This window comes from Molothrus ater, chromosome 29, assembly GCF_012460135.2.
Source record: "Molothrus ater isolate BHLD 08-10-18 breed brown headed cowbird chromosome 29, BPBGC_Mater_1.1, whole genome shotgun sequence".
In the NCBI taxonomy this organism is placed as follows: Eukaryota; Metazoa; Chordata; class Aves; order Passeriformes; family Icteridae; genus Molothrus; species Molothrus ater.
This window is the reverse complement of record NC_050506.2, coordinates 1,801,984-1,816,925: the sequence shown is the minus strand read 5'-3', so window position 1 is coordinate 1,816,925 and position 14,942 is coordinate 1,801,984. Positions and strand designations below refer to the sequence as shown.

Here is a 14,942-nt window from a genome sequence, read left to right as displayed (position 1 = left end):
CTCAGTTTTTATGGGGCCTCAATTGGACAGACATGCAGGCAAGCACTGTCCTGGTCGCTTTGTGCTGCAGTGGTGTTCACCCCAATGTGCCACATTTCTCCTTCAGGAAGACTTCCCTCGTCCTTGCTCTCTGCCAGCTCCCACAGGGGAGGGCCTTGGGAGTGCCTTTGGCAGTGGTGGCTCTGCCCAGCTCCTTCCCTGAGCAGCCTGGTGGCCACGAAGGCCAAGCCCTGCTCAGAGGGGGATGGCTCCTCCCTGGGCAGGTGTGGACAGACAGGACTGGCAGGGGGCCTGCAAGACACCTGCTCCTGCTTCAGTGTCAGCCTTGATGCTCGCCAGGTCAGCATCCCAGGGACAGAGTGTCCTGCAGGGCCCTTTTCAGCTCTGCTCATCCCAGCCTGTAAAGACACCATGAGCTCTCCCAACCAACTCAGCACACCCAGTCCCAACCCAACCCCACTGCTGGGCTCAGCAGAGCAGCCCCTCCTTCACCCAAGAGACAGCCCCACAAGTGTTTTAAACCTTCGTTAAACTGAGTTATCCTGCGACCTAGCAGGTTCCTGAGCTAAAGGTGGGAACTGAGTGCAGCTACTTCTGCCCCCCCAGCCCCAGGTACCAGGAGCAGGGTTGGAGAGGAGCCAGAACCCCAAGAGGTGCTGGTTTGGGCTGGAGGACACAGGGCAGAGCTGCTCAGCTTCACAAATCCTCTGGTCCTTCAGCAAAGTACTTAAAAATAGTCCTCAAGCTGAGGCCAGAGCCACTCCTGCAGCTGTGAGTAATCCTTCTCCTAACAGCATCTTTTTATTCCAAGGCTCTGAGAGCAGGACAGGGAAGCAGCTGCTGGAGTAGATAATGGAGTTCTGAGGCTCTTTGATTTTCTAATGACTTTTATTCAAACACAGTGAGTTAATATGCATGGTTCCATCTTTGACACTGGCGCGTCACTTCTGTCCTCCAGACGAGGACGTGGCCCGAGGTGGAGGAGCTCCAACAGCCAAAATCTCCTTCCAGCTGCCTCAAACCAGGGCTGTGGGGGCTCAAGGAAACAGGCCACAACTGCAGCAACCCCATCCATGGAGGGCTGGAGCACAAAAAGGCGAGCAGGAACAGTAGCTTAAGGAGAGTAAAAGAAAACCCCATAGAACGGGGTGTTCACTGCTGGAACGGGTCCTGGCCAGGGCTGGGGGCAGTGGCAGGACAGAGCAGTGCCCGTGCTCCACTCCCTGCAGAAGAGAAGCTTGCAGCCACAGCACAGCAGGGATGGGGACAAGGGGCTCAGCCTCCATGCGTGGCTAGTGGGGAGAAAGAGGGCAAAGCTCAGGCCTCAGCTCATCTCACTGCTCAGCAGGAGGACGGGGAGAAGTGTGGGGTGGGAGCTGGCAGCCCTGGGTACACCCACAGACCCTTCCTCCACTGCAGCAGAGAGGGCAGCCTCACCTCTCTCCCCCTCTGTGCTTTGAGCTGAGAGTCTGCAGCTGATAGAGAAAAGCTGGGTTTGCCCAGGGGAGAGGGGGCAGAAACCCTGCTCCCTCCATGCCAAAAAACAAAAGGGCTTTTCTTCTCCCAAGTCTTCCTGCAGGGTATGGGCCCACCACAGCTCCACCGACTGCCCCACCCTGGGACCAGGGCTGCAGCAGCGTTTGCAGGGCACAACCCACCCAGCAGGAGCTTGGAAAAAAGATTAGTTAGACCAGCATTCTCAAATTAACAAACTGTAATTTTTCTCCAAAGATACATTTTCCATACACATCCATCATACACCGTAACAAAAAAAAGCAGTGTACATGAAATAAGAAAATAAATTAAATCCATAGCATAGGTAAGGAGGATGCTCTAGACTGGAGTAGAGTCAAAAGTTTCCAGCAATACAAGAGGCTCAAGAGTTTGTTTTAACAAGAATGCCTGCTAGCATGGGCCCAGCAAGTGTTCTGGGTCAGTCCAACTCCTTAAACAGTTATTTAGAGTTTTGAACAGCCAGTATTGTCCTGCAACAGGCAGAGCTATTACATCCTGGGAGAAAGCCAAGAGGCATCACTAAGATCCAAGTAGAGCATCCAGAAGATATTCAGATTGGTCCTGCAGCATCCACACTAGCCATCCTCCTTGGGTGGTGTATACCAGCCTGGAATGAGGAGAGATCTGTGAGGGAGGAAACTGCACCTGGAGAAGCTGTCAAAAGCAGCCAAGTCCCACTTCTAAAGGGCCACATATTCCTGATTATTGGGAGCCTTTCCCCCTGGCTGACTTCCCAACACCACACAGAATCATTTAGGTTGGAAAAGATCTCTCAGATCATCAAGTCCAAGCAATCAGTGAGGGGCTACCTCTAGTTACAGCCTCCAGAGCCCAGAGAGGGCAGCAGCACTCTGCAGCCACACTGTGTTACAGCAGCTGCCACTGCTGCTGTCACCTCTGCACCTGAGGCAGGACAAAACTCGAGTGGCTTGTCTGGGGAGCCCAAACAAGCAAGGGAAAATGCAGGCCCTCTCCCTCAGCCCTTACCATTCTTCTCATGGATCTGAACCAGGGACTTGTAGGACTGCTGTGCTCTTGTCAGGCTGTACTGGTTCTGCAGGGGAAGAAGGCAAGGAGACCATTAGTGCAGCAGAAACCAAGGTGCAGCCAGACCTGGCTGTGCCCCCATTCTCCAACACTGCCCAAGCCCTACCTTGTTGGCTCCAAATTGTACTCGTGCCTTCCCTTTCACCAGCGTTGCACTGATCTGCATGATCACAGACTCGATGGAGTAGGCACTACTCCAGCCCTTGGGGATGAAACACAAAGTGAGACCAGACCCACCCAACCGTGCTCCCAGAGCCACCAAAGGGCCTTCCCCAGCTCTGGCAGGCAGTGGCAGAGCAGGAGATGTCAGGAATATGGAGTGTGGTAGGCAGAACAGCTCCCACAGGGATCAGCACCCACCTGTTTCGTAAGCAGCTCCATGCAGATGGCACCACCACCCAAAACATACCTGGGAAGGAATCAGACAAAGTTACCACACAGACAGATGTGTGATTATACCCACCCACTGCTCCAGAGGTGAAACATCTTCTCTGATTGGATTTATGATGGAAAAAATATGCTAAAAACACCATCACTGTCTGCTTCCCAATGGCAAATCCACGTCAAGGAAGTCACAGCTCTGGGTAAACCCAGTGAAACCTGCTGCAGAAAGCAGCACTGCAGAGCACAGAGAGAGACAGATAATTACTCACCCCCCTGACAGCACTGGGGATACAACCCTTACAAATGGTGGATCAAAAGGAAAGTTATCCTGCAATGAGAGAAGGGAAGCAGAGCCACTGAGTTCTCTGATGCCTCGCTGGGCAAGGCGTCTCTCGGGGAGGGGGAGCCTTACTTTAAAAGAGAAGTTGAGGAGGATGAAATCTGTTCCTTCTTTCTCTTTGAGGATTTGAAGATCGTTGTGCAAAGCGCTGTCCTCGTCAACCCTGTGAGAGGAAAAGCCCAGAGGGTCAGGCAGGGCTGTGCACCCCAGGCCAGCCCAGCTCGCTGCCACCAACACCGGAGCTGCCGTACCTGCACAGCCACACAGACAGCACAAACTGCCAGCATTCTGCTTCTGGTTTGCAGAGAAGACCATCACACCCCTTTTCCATGCTGCCAGCTTAAAAATAAAGGTTGCCTGGCCCAAGGAAAAGGCAGCACTGGTGTCTGGAGGGTGTGAAAGCTCAGGGTTTGCCTGCTGCGCCTCTTTGCGGGCTCTAGGAACAGCAGAGACTTGCAGAGTCCTCTGATTACCTCACCTGGGCTGGAGATATCATCTCCTTTTTGTCGTGGAGACAGCAAGCCAGCTGCCTGAGAGAGGCTAACTCAAGGTCTGCTTGGTGCTGCCCTGCCATGCTCATGTCCCCCCACTGGTCCCATCACCAAAAAATGCATGATCCCAAGCTGGGCCACCTACTTCAGGAGTTTGACGTTCCAATCGTACAGGCTGTCATTCACTAGTTCAACTGCATAGTATCCTGCAGGGAGAACACAGGGGGGTCACTCTGGGGGGACACTGAGAGGGGCTTGAGCCATCACCCAGATTTCAAACTCCCCAGGCTCTGCAGCACAACTTCACTTGGGTACTGTCCCTCCATGAGAAGCAGCACCTATCCAGGACAGTCCTGAGGGCAGCAGTTTCTTTCTCTGAGTCCCTAGGCTCAGGAAAGGAGCAGGAACATCATCCCCCTCAAAGTCAGATGATTCTCTGACCCACAGCACGCTCCTCACTTCCATCCAGCAGTGGCAGGGAAGAGAGAGGCTATAAGGTGGTTTTGATCACTCTGAACAGAGCCCCAGCCATGCAACGCTGGAGATCCTCCCCCTCAGCTGAGCAGCACAGCCCCAAGGCCCACTGGGTACCCCAGAGGAGGAGAGGGAATCCTCCTCCTGCCCCCAGCTCCTGGCAGCACTCACCGCCCTTGAAACTTGGTGATCGGTAAATATCCCTGAGCTCCTTCATCAGCCGGTCAGTGGCCTGCACAGACCCAGACACTGCACCCTGCAAGGAACAGGGAGGGGAAAGTTGGATTGTTATGCTGCACCCAACCATGGCTGCTGCTCTATGAGCTCAACACCTGAGCTACAACTCAGTCCAGCCTCTAGACCAGACTCTATCCTGCCTGGCACCTCTCAGCCCCAAATGTGTCACCTCAGGCAGCACAGCTGCAGCAGAAACACCTCTGTGTCCCCTCTGCTGCCTTAGAAACTCAGCCCAGGGGTACAAAAGCACAATCCACCTCCACAGCCTCAGGTGATCATAGGGGCACAGCTCATGGGGCACAAGGCAGCCCCAGATCTTGCTGCAGGAGTGCCCCATGAGGCACCAATGCCCCTGGGGTCAGCCCAGCGCCCTCCCTGAGCTGCAGAGGCACTTCACAGACTGCTCTGCTTCAGCCCCATCAGCCCTGGAGAACTGGTACTGCTGTACCTTTGGCTGGGCACCCTCTGATTCAGGGCTGGAGGGCTGGCAAGGGCCTCCATCACTCTTGCCCTTGAGTCCCTCTGCTTCCCCAGCCCACCTGCCCACTGGGTGACACGTACATTTAAGTAATCTTGCCTCTGGTTCTTTTTTATTTTCTCTAAAATGGCCAGGTTTTCTTTCCCAATGCCTTCATCCTCTGTCTTTCTCCCATCTGCCGGCTCTTCCTCTTTCATCTCATAGTGGTCCAAGTCCTCAGTGTCCTGGGAAGGGAAGAGGAAAGCTCAAAGAGATGTGCCTCTGCTCCTCCCTGCTCTGAGTGCTGGGCTGCCCTCACCCAGGAAGGACCCCTGGTGCAATCCTTCACCTCAGGGAGTCCCAGCTCCTCATCTGGGGTACAAACAGAGTGGAAGACACAAGGTCTGGGCACTCAACTGGGCTCATGTGAGATCTTTGCTGGATTCTCCCCTGCCACGTCTCATGCCTGTTTATAACAATCTTTGAGTCCTCAGCGAGCCCCATGTAACCATGGCCCTGGATCTTGGCACACCTGTGGCTTCAGCAGCTTTTGCCACACTGGTGGTGGCTGGAACAAAGCACAGCCCCCTGGCACAGAGCTGCCAGACCCCCTGGGCTAGCCAAACCCCAACAGGGACACAGGGCACCAGCACCACGAGAAGAACAGAGCCCTGCACCCAGATCCAGCTGCATGGGATGTTATTCCCTTAATAAGAGTGGGGCTTTCACAGCAGGTCTCTCAGTAGATCAGCTCAGCACACCCCAAGTGTAGTACCTGACCTCAGAAGAGCCTTTGGCCCTCACTTTTCCCAAAATAACACGTGGCAGTGCAAGCCCCTGACAGGAAAAACCAGTTGTAGCCATCTGGACCCACTACAGAAATCTCTCCCCGTGCACTCAGGGTTCAGCTGCCTGGAAATGGCTGTGGGCATGCACAGCTCCAGCTCTGGCACTAAATCCTCTGAACAAGTGTTTCCTCTGGCCTCTCTGGGCTGGTTGTGGCTACTGAGCAGTGTTTTTCGGAAGGGCTGGGACATTTTTAGACTCGCACAGAAAATAGATCCTCCTAGAAAATCCCTCGAGTAGATTAACCTGCATAATAAATCTGTGTGCCAGGGCACAGTTCTGCTGCTTCACTCCTCCACACAGTTGAACAAATCCCAGTGCTCAGCACAAAACCTTTGCTCTACACGAGCACTCTCCCTCCACAACGCCTGGCACTGGCAAAAAGCACAAGAGGGAATGCTCAGCTCCTCAGGATTTATTTCTCCAGCCCAGAGGAGCGGAGGCCTTGCAGACTCTGGTTTGCCATAAAGCTGCAGATTTGCAGATTCACAAGGTTATGCTGGTGCCCGTTTAACCCTCCCCCTTTTCCCCACGGACAGTGGCAAAGCCCAGCCTTAATTTAGCAAGCAATTAACTTTGCCAAAGCCCCCCAAGTGCTGGGGTGCTGCTGCTCAGTGACCTGCCCCCAGGCTCCACAGCACTGCTGACTCAGTGCCCGTGCTGTTCTCGTGTCTGAGGCATTGCTAAACGTCACCATGGAGATCCAAGATTATTCCACCCACTTCCACAGATCTCTAAACTGCAAACCAAACAAGCAGAGCCTGTGGGTTGTGCAGCAAGGTGCCCTCAGCTTGCAGTGAAGTGTGGCTGCCTCCACCACTGCTGGCAATTAGCTCACTTGCACACTCAGCCACCTGACCTCATCCTCTCTGTGGGAGCTCCGTGCAACAGAGATTTCCCTGCCAGCAACAGCATCCCAGAAATGCAGCTCTCCTGCAGGAATTCCAGGCTTCAGAGAACAGCACGTACTGCCCAAGCAGCTCTGCTCACAGCTCATCCACGTGCCTCTGGAGGCCATGGCTACATGGCCATGCTCTGCTCTAGGGTGGATGTCTTTGCCCCCAGTGAAGGAAGGATGAGGAGGACTCCATCTTATAAAAAAGCTAATTAATTACTTTATTATACAATATTATTCTATAGAGTATATCTTTGTCCCCAGTGAAGGAGAGGAAGGATGAGGAGGACTCCACCTTATCAAAAAGCTAATTAATTACTTTATTATGCTATATTATTCTATGCTATATTATTCTATAGAGCCTCTGTGCTCTATAGTGGATATCTTTGTCCCCAATGAAGGAGAGGAAAGATGAGGAGGACTCCATCTTATCAAAAAGCTAATTAATTACTTTATTATACTCTATTATTCTATACTCTATTATTCTATACTATATTATTCTATAGAGCCTCTGTGCTCTATAGTGGATATCTTTGTCCCCAATGAAGGAGAGGAAAGATGAGGAGGACTCCATCTTATCAAAAAGCTAATTAATTACTTTATTATGCTATATTATTCTATGCTATATTACATTACATCTAAACTGAATCTGCCCAGCTCTCAACTGCTCAGAATCTCGTGGCTGTCAGCCCACAGTCCCCACACACACACACCTGGATTCAACTGGTCAGTGAATCAAAACACTCCCACCAGAATCCAGTTATCAATTCCCTTCAGGTAAACAATCTTCCACCCTGCATTCCACTTGTGAACAACACCAGAGCACTAAATAAGATAAGAACTGTTTTTTCTTTCTCTGAGGTTCAGAGAATGTGAAACCCAGAAATATTCTTGGGAAGAATTGTGCCTTGCTTTTCTCTGTGAAGAGAAATGTGGCTATGGTGCTCTCCTGGGGTTTGTGAATATGTGGAGCCCAGCTGTGCCTCAGAATCCTCAGCATCAAAATGCCAAGAATTATCCAGCCTTTGGTCCAAACTTCCCTGTCTGGTGGCCACAAGCTTCTCCCAAGCAAGACCCCTGTGCCCTCACACCCTTCAGCACCTTTCTCCCTGTGCTCAGCTCCTCACACCCTAAGGTGGCACTTACCTCTGGCATTTCTTCATCTTCCTCTTCAGAGGACACCTCTTCCTGGGTGCTCTGTGGAGAGGACAGGCATGGAGATTGTGTGCTCAGCATCCTGGAAAATGCTCTCCTGCTTTCCCAGACGCTTCCAAAGCGAGCTCAAACAGGGATGAACAAGCAGAGCCAAATTAAAAGCAAAGAGCAGCTGAGAGCCTTTACAGAAAACAGCACCAAGGGCCAGCAGAGCAGGCTGGCATCACCCAGGACAGGAATCCAACCTCTCACCCACTGCGTTCCTCCTCTGGCAAGCCCAGAAGCCTCCAGAGCAAACACCAGGGAACGTGTAAACTTGTTTTCTGAGCTCTGGGAGCCTTTTCCTGAGCCACTTACCTGTTCTGCTGGCAGAGGCTGGTCCAGCATTTCAACATCTGGATGTTGGGGGAGGTTGTAGAGTTTGCACAGGTCAGAGATTATTCGCTTCAGGTGCTGCAAAAGCTGTCCAGAGAACAGAGGGTCAGTGAAGTGTGGGGAGCCCCATGCCCAGCAGCAAAGGCCCCAGGGCTGCTCCCTCCTGCTCCAAGCAGCAGCAGACACAGGTGCAAAATCCCACCCTGGCATCAAATGATGTCAGAGAAGTTCACCCCAAATATCTGGAACCTTTATGAGACCAGAGGCAATCCCCACTTGAGGCAGCTGGGGACATGTAAGCAGGGAGTCACCCCCCAAAGGTGCCAGCCCTCCCCTGCCCAGGCAGCAGAGCACATCTCACCAAGGTGTTTCCTTTCCTGACTTCCACCAGCCTCTCCAGGATAGCTGCCAGGTTGGGATCATCTGACTCCACAGACCATATGGGGGGAACAGCTGGATAAGACTCCTGGACAGGGGGAGAAGGGGGTGTTGGTGGGATGGAAACCATTGTGGTGCACAGGGCAGTGAGCCAGATGGGCTGAGGGCTGAAGATCCCTCTGTACCACATAGATCAGGCCACAGCTGACTGATCCACCCCCTCCAGCATAAACCTGGGGCTGAGGGCAGCACAAACCCCTACTGTGACCATGCTGGGCTGTGTCCCCTGGCCCAGGGTAGAACAGGGAGGGAGGACAGTGGCATTTTGGCCACCCCTCCGGCCGTGGGGCTACTGGGGGTGGAAGGCAGTAGAGGCAGGACACTGAGGGTGTCCCATGGGTTACTGCCCTCACAGCTTTGCACCAGCAGTTACAGAAGAACCTGGCAGCACCCACGCAGAGCAGGGGCCGAGCAGGCACCTTTAATCCAGGACAAAGCCTCTGGCAATACTCCCAACATGCCCGTCCAGAAAATTCTGGTTGTTAGTCCCATTCAGACTCTACACCAGGGGCTGTCCAAGCTCTGCCAGCCCTCCTCGCCTGGAGACACAAACCAGCTGTAACTTGTGGTCAAAGAGGGCATCGGCACACCAGCACCTGGATCTCTAAAACACCGGCGCGGATGAACCAGAGCAGGGAGGAGGAGCTGCCGCTGCTGCCCCAGGTTCCGCTTCTCCACGGAGATCAGCTTCCCCCCGGGAAACCGTCCAAAACAAAACGGGGGAAAACGGGAAAAACGGGGCTCCATGCCTGGCGACGAGCAGCGGGACAGGACTGTGGGTTCCAAACACCACGGGGAACCGCCAGCTCTCGTACACCGGGACGGCGGGACTGCCCCCCGGTTGTTCTCTGCGTGAGCCGCGGCCCCGAGGAGCTCCCGGAGGCCCCACGGAGAACGGGAACGGGGGCAGCCGCCCCCCCGCAGCCACCGCCAGGGACGTTGGGGCACAGGCCCGGTTCACGCCGGGCCCCAACGGCGACAGCCCCGTCCCCGCGAAGGAGCAGCCCTCGGTGCCGGGGCCGCCTGGCGGTGCCCCCGCAGAGCCCGGGCCCGCCGCCCCCCGGGCCTCACCGTGATGTTGCAGTGAATGCGGACGGGTCCCGGCGGCGGCCCCCGGGAGGCAGAGGCGCCGGCGCGGGCCCCGGCCCCCGGGACGAACTCGCAGCTGATCTCGTCCGGGCAGGCGCTGCCAATGCGGAACCGCTCGTGGCCGCGGTGGAAGATGGACTCGAGCAGCCGCAGCTCCCGCCTCAGGAGCCGCCCGGCGGGGGCCGCCGCCACCTCGGCCCCGCTCCGCCCGGGTCCCCCCGCCGCCGCCTGCGTCCTCGCCGCCTCCTCCGGCCCCGCCCGCTGCATCTTCCCATGGAGGGACCCGCTCCGCCGCCGCCGCCGCCGCAGCCCCGGAGCCCGCCCAAGATGGCGGCGGGACGGCCCCGCTCCCGGAAGTGCCGTTGCCGGAACGGGCGGGGCGGCCCCGCCGGAAGCGTCTCGCGACATACGGGAAGTGACGGCGACTAAGCCCCGGGGAAGCGGGGCGGGGCCGGCGCGGAGCCCCGCCCCTGCCCAGAGGGGTCACCGGGGGTCACGGGGAGGGGGGGGCACCGGGCACGGCCGGAGCCCGGCGGGGACGGCGCTCGCCGAGGCCCGGCAGTGCCGGCTCTGAGACCCCCCTACGGGCCTACGGCGGGGCCGCGGGCGCTCCGGTCCCGGCCCCCACCCTCCAATTGTCCCGCTCAGATCCCAGCCCGGGGCTCCGCCGCCCCGCTGGCCCCGCGCAGGGACCCCGGTGCAGCGGCGGGCCGGGGGAGCTCAGAGCCCTCCGCCGTGTCCCCGGGCCGCGGCGGGGCGGAGGCGGGGGCGGCCCCGGGGCCGCTGACGGCGGCGGTGACGGCGACGGAGCCGGAGCACGGGACGGCCCCGGCACAGCGCCCGGCACCGCCTCCCGCCCGGGGCCGCCCCGCCCGGGCCGCCGCCGCCGCCGGCTCCAGCACCTCGGACAGCGCCCGGCCAGAACCGCGGACAGCGCCGGGTGCCGGTGGCGGCACCGGGCCGCCCCCATGGCGCTGCTCCGCGTCCTCTGCCTTCTCGCTGCCCTCAGACGTAAGTGCCGGGGGCTGGGCGGGATGGCACCGGCACGGGCGGGGAGGGGACCGGAGCGGACCGGGCCGGGCCCGGGGACTGCGCCTGTTGCACAGGAGAGGTCCGGAGTGGAGCCGGTACCGGCCGTTCCGCGGTGCCGGTGCCGCTCCCCGAGCGCCCCGGGGCTGTGCGGCCGCCGCGGGCTGCGGCTCCCCGAGGCGGTGCCAGGGGCGGGCAGGGACCGACCTGAACAGGGGATGGGGTGTCACGAACGGGCACGGAATGGCGGGGGCGGGCAGGGGAGGGCGGACAGGAACCCCCAGCGCGGTGCAGCCGGAGCAGCTCCCGGAGCCCCCCAGCCCACCCCGGCCCTCCCTGCTCCGTGCCCGGCTGTGGCACCCACACCCCATCACCGTGCACCCCATCACCGTGCACCCCACCATCCCTGCTCTCGGGCTGCCAGGCTCAGAGCCCCAGGCTCTATCCAGGGGGGTCCCCGTGGGGGCCCTGCCCGGCACCACGGGGCTCAGGCTCGGCCATGCCCCAGGGAGCCTGGGCACGGACACGGAGGAGCGGCTGGTTGAGTACCTGCTGGACCCTGCTCGCTATAACAAGCTGATCCGGCCGGCGACCAATGGCTCGGAGCTGGTGACCGTGCAGCTGATGGTGTCACTGGCGCAGCTCATCAGCGTGGTGAGTTGGCCAGGACTCTGCTCCCCAACCTCCTGGGCAAGCGAGGGGGGCCCCAAACCCTCCCAGCACCCTGGGTGACTGGCCCTTCTCTCTCTCTGCAGCATGAGCGGGAGCAGATCATGACCACGAATGTCTGGCTGACCCAGGTGGGCACCCTGGACTCTGACGTGGCCCTGAGACCCCTATGTCCACCCTGCCTCCGCCTTGAGACCCATCCCTATCCCATACATCCTCTGTGGGACCCTAATGTCTACCCTGCCCTGTTATAGCCCCCCATAAAGCCCGTGTGGGACCCCTGTGTCCCCCCTGTCCTGAACCAGCCCCTTGCCCATCCTGTGGCTGGGCTGGGCTGATCCCACCTGTCCTCAGGAGTGGGAGGACTATCGCCTCACGTGGAAACCTGAGGACTTTGACAACATGAAGAAGGTCCGCTTGCCCTCCAAGCACATCTGGCTGCCTGATGTGGTGCTCTACAACAAGTAGGTCATTTCCGGGGTGGGCAGGGAGGGGGGCAATGTGTTCCCCAGCCCCACCCAGGGCAGGGGGCCACGTTGTACTGCTGGGGCTGACAACAGCAGGACTGACAGCAGCTCTCTTCACCCCAGCGCCGATGGGATGTACGAGGTCTCCTTTTACTCCAACGCGGTGATCTCCTACGATGGCAGCATCTTCTGGCTGCCGCCCGCCATCTACAAGAGCGCCTGCAAGATCGAGGTGAAGCACTTCCCCTTTGACCAGCAGAACTGCACCATGAAGTTCCGTTCCTGGACCTACGACCGCACCGAGATCGACCTGGTGCTGAAGAGTGAGGTGGCCAGCCTGGATGACTTCACCCCCAGCGGCGAGTGGGACATCGTGGCGCTGCCGGGGCGGCGCAATGAGAACCCCGACGACTCCACCTACGTGGACATCACGTACGACTTCATCATCCGGCGTAAGCCGCTCTTCTACACCATCAACCTCATCATCCCCTGCATCCTCATCACCTCCCTGGCCATCCTCGTGTTTTACCTCCCGTCCGACTGTGGCGAGAAGATGACGCTCTGCATCTCTGTCCTGCTCGCCCTCACCGTTTTCCTCCTGCTCATCTCCAAGATCGTGCCACCCACCTCACTGGACGTACCCCTGGTGGGCAAGTACCTCATGTTCACCATGGTGCTGGTGACCTTCTCCATCGTCACCAGCGTCTGCGTCCTCAACGTGCACCACCGCTCGCCCACCACGCACACCATGCCGCCCTGGGTCCGCACCCTCTTCCTGCACAAGCTCCCGGCGCTGCTCTTCATGAAGCAGCCGCGGCAGAGCTGCGCCCGCCAGCGCCTGCGCCAGCGCCGGCACACGCAGGAACGCGCCGCCGCCGCCGCCGCCACGCTCTTCGTGCAGGCCGGTGCTCACACCTGCACCTGCTACGCCAACCCCGGCGCCGCCAAGGCCGCCGAGGGGCTCAACGGTTACCGGGAGCGGCAGGGGCAGGCGGCGGGGCCCGGGGCGGGCTGCGGCTGCGGGCTGGAGGAGGCGGTGGACGGCGTGCGCTTCATCGCCGACCACATGCGCAGCGAGGACGACGATCAGAGCGTAAGTGGGGGTGGGAATCTGGGAGTGGGCAGAGCTGGGGGTGCAGAGGGTGTTCTGGCTCGTGGCTGAGCCACAGGGAGTGACTGCACAAGCACCAAGGGGGTCCCTGCCCAGCCCCGTGCTCAGTGGGGTCCAGCACTGATCCCTGACCCATCAGATCCTAAGTCGAGGTGAGTTGTGAGAATCTGGGAGTGGGCAGAGCTGTGGGGGTGTAGAGGGTGTTCTGGCTCATGGCTGCACCACAGGGAGTGGGGGTCCCTGCCTAGCCCCATGCTCAGTGGGGTCCAGCACTGATCCCTGACCCATCAGATCCTAAGTCGAGGTGAGTTGTGAGAATCTGGGAGTGGGCAGAGCTGGGGGGTGCAGAGGGTGTTCTGGCTCGTGGCTGTGCCACAGGGAGTGATGTGCACAAGCACCAAGGGGATCCCTGCCTAGCCCCGTGCTCACTGATCCCTGACCTACCACTGCAGTGCCACGCTGAAGCAGCTGCTCTGGAAACACAGAGGTTCCCAGCAGGCCTGGCCCTGCACGGCAGTCAGGCTGCAGATTCTGCAGAGTTCCCCCCTCCCAGCTCTGCTCACTGGGGAAATGTTTCCTGGGCTCAGCGGTGCGGGTGACAGCAGGGGGAGTGAGCCCCACGGGGCCCACGGCAGGCTGGCAGGCAGCCCCAGGAGCTGCAGTGCTGAGGGAGCAGATTCCAGGCTCTGAGATATGCAAATCCCCAGCCAGGGCAGTGTCAGGCAATACCCAAGGCCCCAGCCTGACCCAGCGTTTTTCCTGGCCCCGTGCAGGTGAGCGAGGACTGGAAGTACGTGGCCATGGTCATCGACCGCCTCTTCCTATGGATCTTCGTCTTCGTCTGTGTCTTTGGCACCATTGGCATGTTCCTGCAGCCCCTCTTCCAGAACTACACCACCAACTCCCTGCTGCAGCTCGGCCAGGGCACCCCCACCTCCAAATAGCATGGGGAATGGCCAGTCCCAGGGCCAGAGAGATGGGTACTGGGCTCAGGCAGCCCCTGCAAACCAATAAATACTCCCACAGGACCGGGCTGGTTCCATCTGGTGTCATTTCATCCTACACTGTGCTCTGCAGGCCTCAGAGAGCAGGATGCAGCCAGGGCTGGGGTGACTCTGGCTGCCTGTGACCAAGGTAAGAAGGTAGGAAGGCATCATCTCCGTGAGAGGAAAATCCCAGCTGCCGAGGCAGAGAGCATAGGAGCGTGAAACCTGATCCACGGGGACGTGCTCAGCTCTCTGCTCTGCTCCTGGGAGCACCAGTCACTCACTGCATCTCCTCTCAGACCATGTGGGGCCAGAGCCCCAGCCTCACTGGGCAGCCCCTGGTGCTGCCAAGCCCTGTGCCAGCTCTGGGGCTCCCATGAGATGACAGAGCAGGAGCAGAGGCATGGAGAGGACAGAGCTGCTCAGCTCTGGCTCTGAGGTGAACACATGGACCAAGCAGAAGATGCTATTTTTAGGTCCTACCTGCAGGCAGGGCAAGGGCAGCAAGTGCCAGGGGCTGCTCCAGCTCCATCTTCTTCTGTTCCACTCCAGGCTCAGCGTGCTGGAGCCAAGAGCAGGCACGAGATGAGTTGCACAAGGAAAAGGAAAACACAATTAATCAACCCAAGCTGGGAGCTGCTGGCAACAGGGCCCCAGCGTGGGTCACTGGGCTGACACCAAGGCCAGCAGCACTGCCTGCACTCCCTTGGCCAGCAGGAATTGGCCTCGTTGGGGAAAACTGAGATGGAGTGCTTGCTATAAATACCACTAATCCCCGAGGCTGGGGGGAGTGGTGGTGGCGGGGCCTGGCAATACACAGGGCCAGGGGAAGCTGCACGCTAGAAATTAATTTAAATCCCAGCACTTCACACAGCCAGAGAAATCCCAGCTGCTGCAGCTGCTGCTCCTGGAGCTCAGGGGTGCACCCCAATACCTC

At 58.6% G+C, this 14,942-nt stretch overlaps 2 protein-coding genes across 2 annotated transcripts; one reads left to right on the top strand and one right to left on the bottom strand.

Moving 5' to 3' along the window:
- Nucleotides 1-1,696: 1,696 nt before the first annotated feature.
- Nucleotides 1,697-10,469, bottom strand: UBE2Q1 (ubiquitin conjugating enzyme E2 Q1). Its single transcript, XM_036397849.2, has 13 exons — nucleotides 9,726-10,469; nucleotides 8,578-8,682; nucleotides 8,199-8,303; nucleotides 7,833-7,883; nucleotides 5,050-5,190; nucleotides 4,423-4,507; nucleotides 3,923-3,983; nucleotides 3,359-3,449; nucleotides 3,216-3,274; nucleotides 2,923-2,971; nucleotides 2,669-2,764; nucleotides 2,503-2,569; nucleotides 1,697-2,122 (listed from the first exon to the last, which is right to left on the bottom strand). The coding sequence occupies exons 1-13, from the start codon at nucleotides 10,149-10,151 to the stop codon at nucleotides 2,091-2,093; spliced, it is 1,368 nt and encodes a 455-aa protein (XP_036253742.1). The 5' UTR covers nucleotides 10,152-10,469; the 3' UTR covers nucleotides 1,697-2,090.
- Nucleotides 10,250-14,047, top strand: CHRNB2 (cholinergic receptor nicotinic beta 2 subunit). The gene is made up of 6 exons (XM_036397838.2): nucleotides 10,250-10,754; nucleotides 11,281-11,426; nucleotides 11,528-11,572; nucleotides 11,796-11,905; nucleotides 12,032-13,001; nucleotides 13,793-14,047. The coding sequence occupies exons 1-6, from the start codon at nucleotides 10,712-10,714 to the stop codon at nucleotides 13,961-13,963; spliced, it is 1,485 nt and encodes a 494-aa protein (XP_036253731.1). The 5' UTR covers nucleotides 10,250-10,711; the 3' UTR covers nucleotides 13,964-14,047.
- The last annotated feature ends 895 nt before the right edge of the window (nucleotides 14,048-14,942 follow it).

What these genes read in the sequence shown, in the direction of transcription:
- UBE2Q1 (XM_036397849.2), bottom strand. Translation starts at nt 10,151, where the DNA reads ATGTCGCGAGACGCTTCCGGCGGGGCCGCCCCGCCCGTTCCGGCAACG. An exon ending in GCATTCACTGCAACATCACG is followed by an intron (nt 8,683 to 9,725) that starts GTGAGGCCCGGG and finishes CCCCCTGTCCAG; the next exon opens with GAGTCTTATCCAGCTGTTCC. An exon ending in TCAGATCCATGAGAAGAATG is followed by an intron (nt 2,123 to 2,502) that starts GTAAGGGCTGAG and finishes TCCTCATTCCAG; the next exon opens with GCTGGTATACACCACCCAAG.
- CHRNB2 (XM_036397838.2), top strand. Translation starts at nt 10,712, where the DNA reads ATGGCGCTGCTCCGCGTCCTCTGCCTTCTCGCTGCCCTCAGAC. An exon ending in TGGCGCAGCTCATCAGCGTG is followed by an intron (nt 11,427 to 11,527) that starts GTGAGTTGGCCA and finishes CTCTCTCTGCAG; the next exon opens with CATGAGCGGGAGCAGATCAT. An exon ending in CGAATGTCTGGCTGACCCAG is followed by an intron (nt 11,573 to 11,795) that starts GTGGGCACCCTG and finishes ACCTGTCCTCAG; the next exon opens with GAGTGGGAGGACTATCGCCT.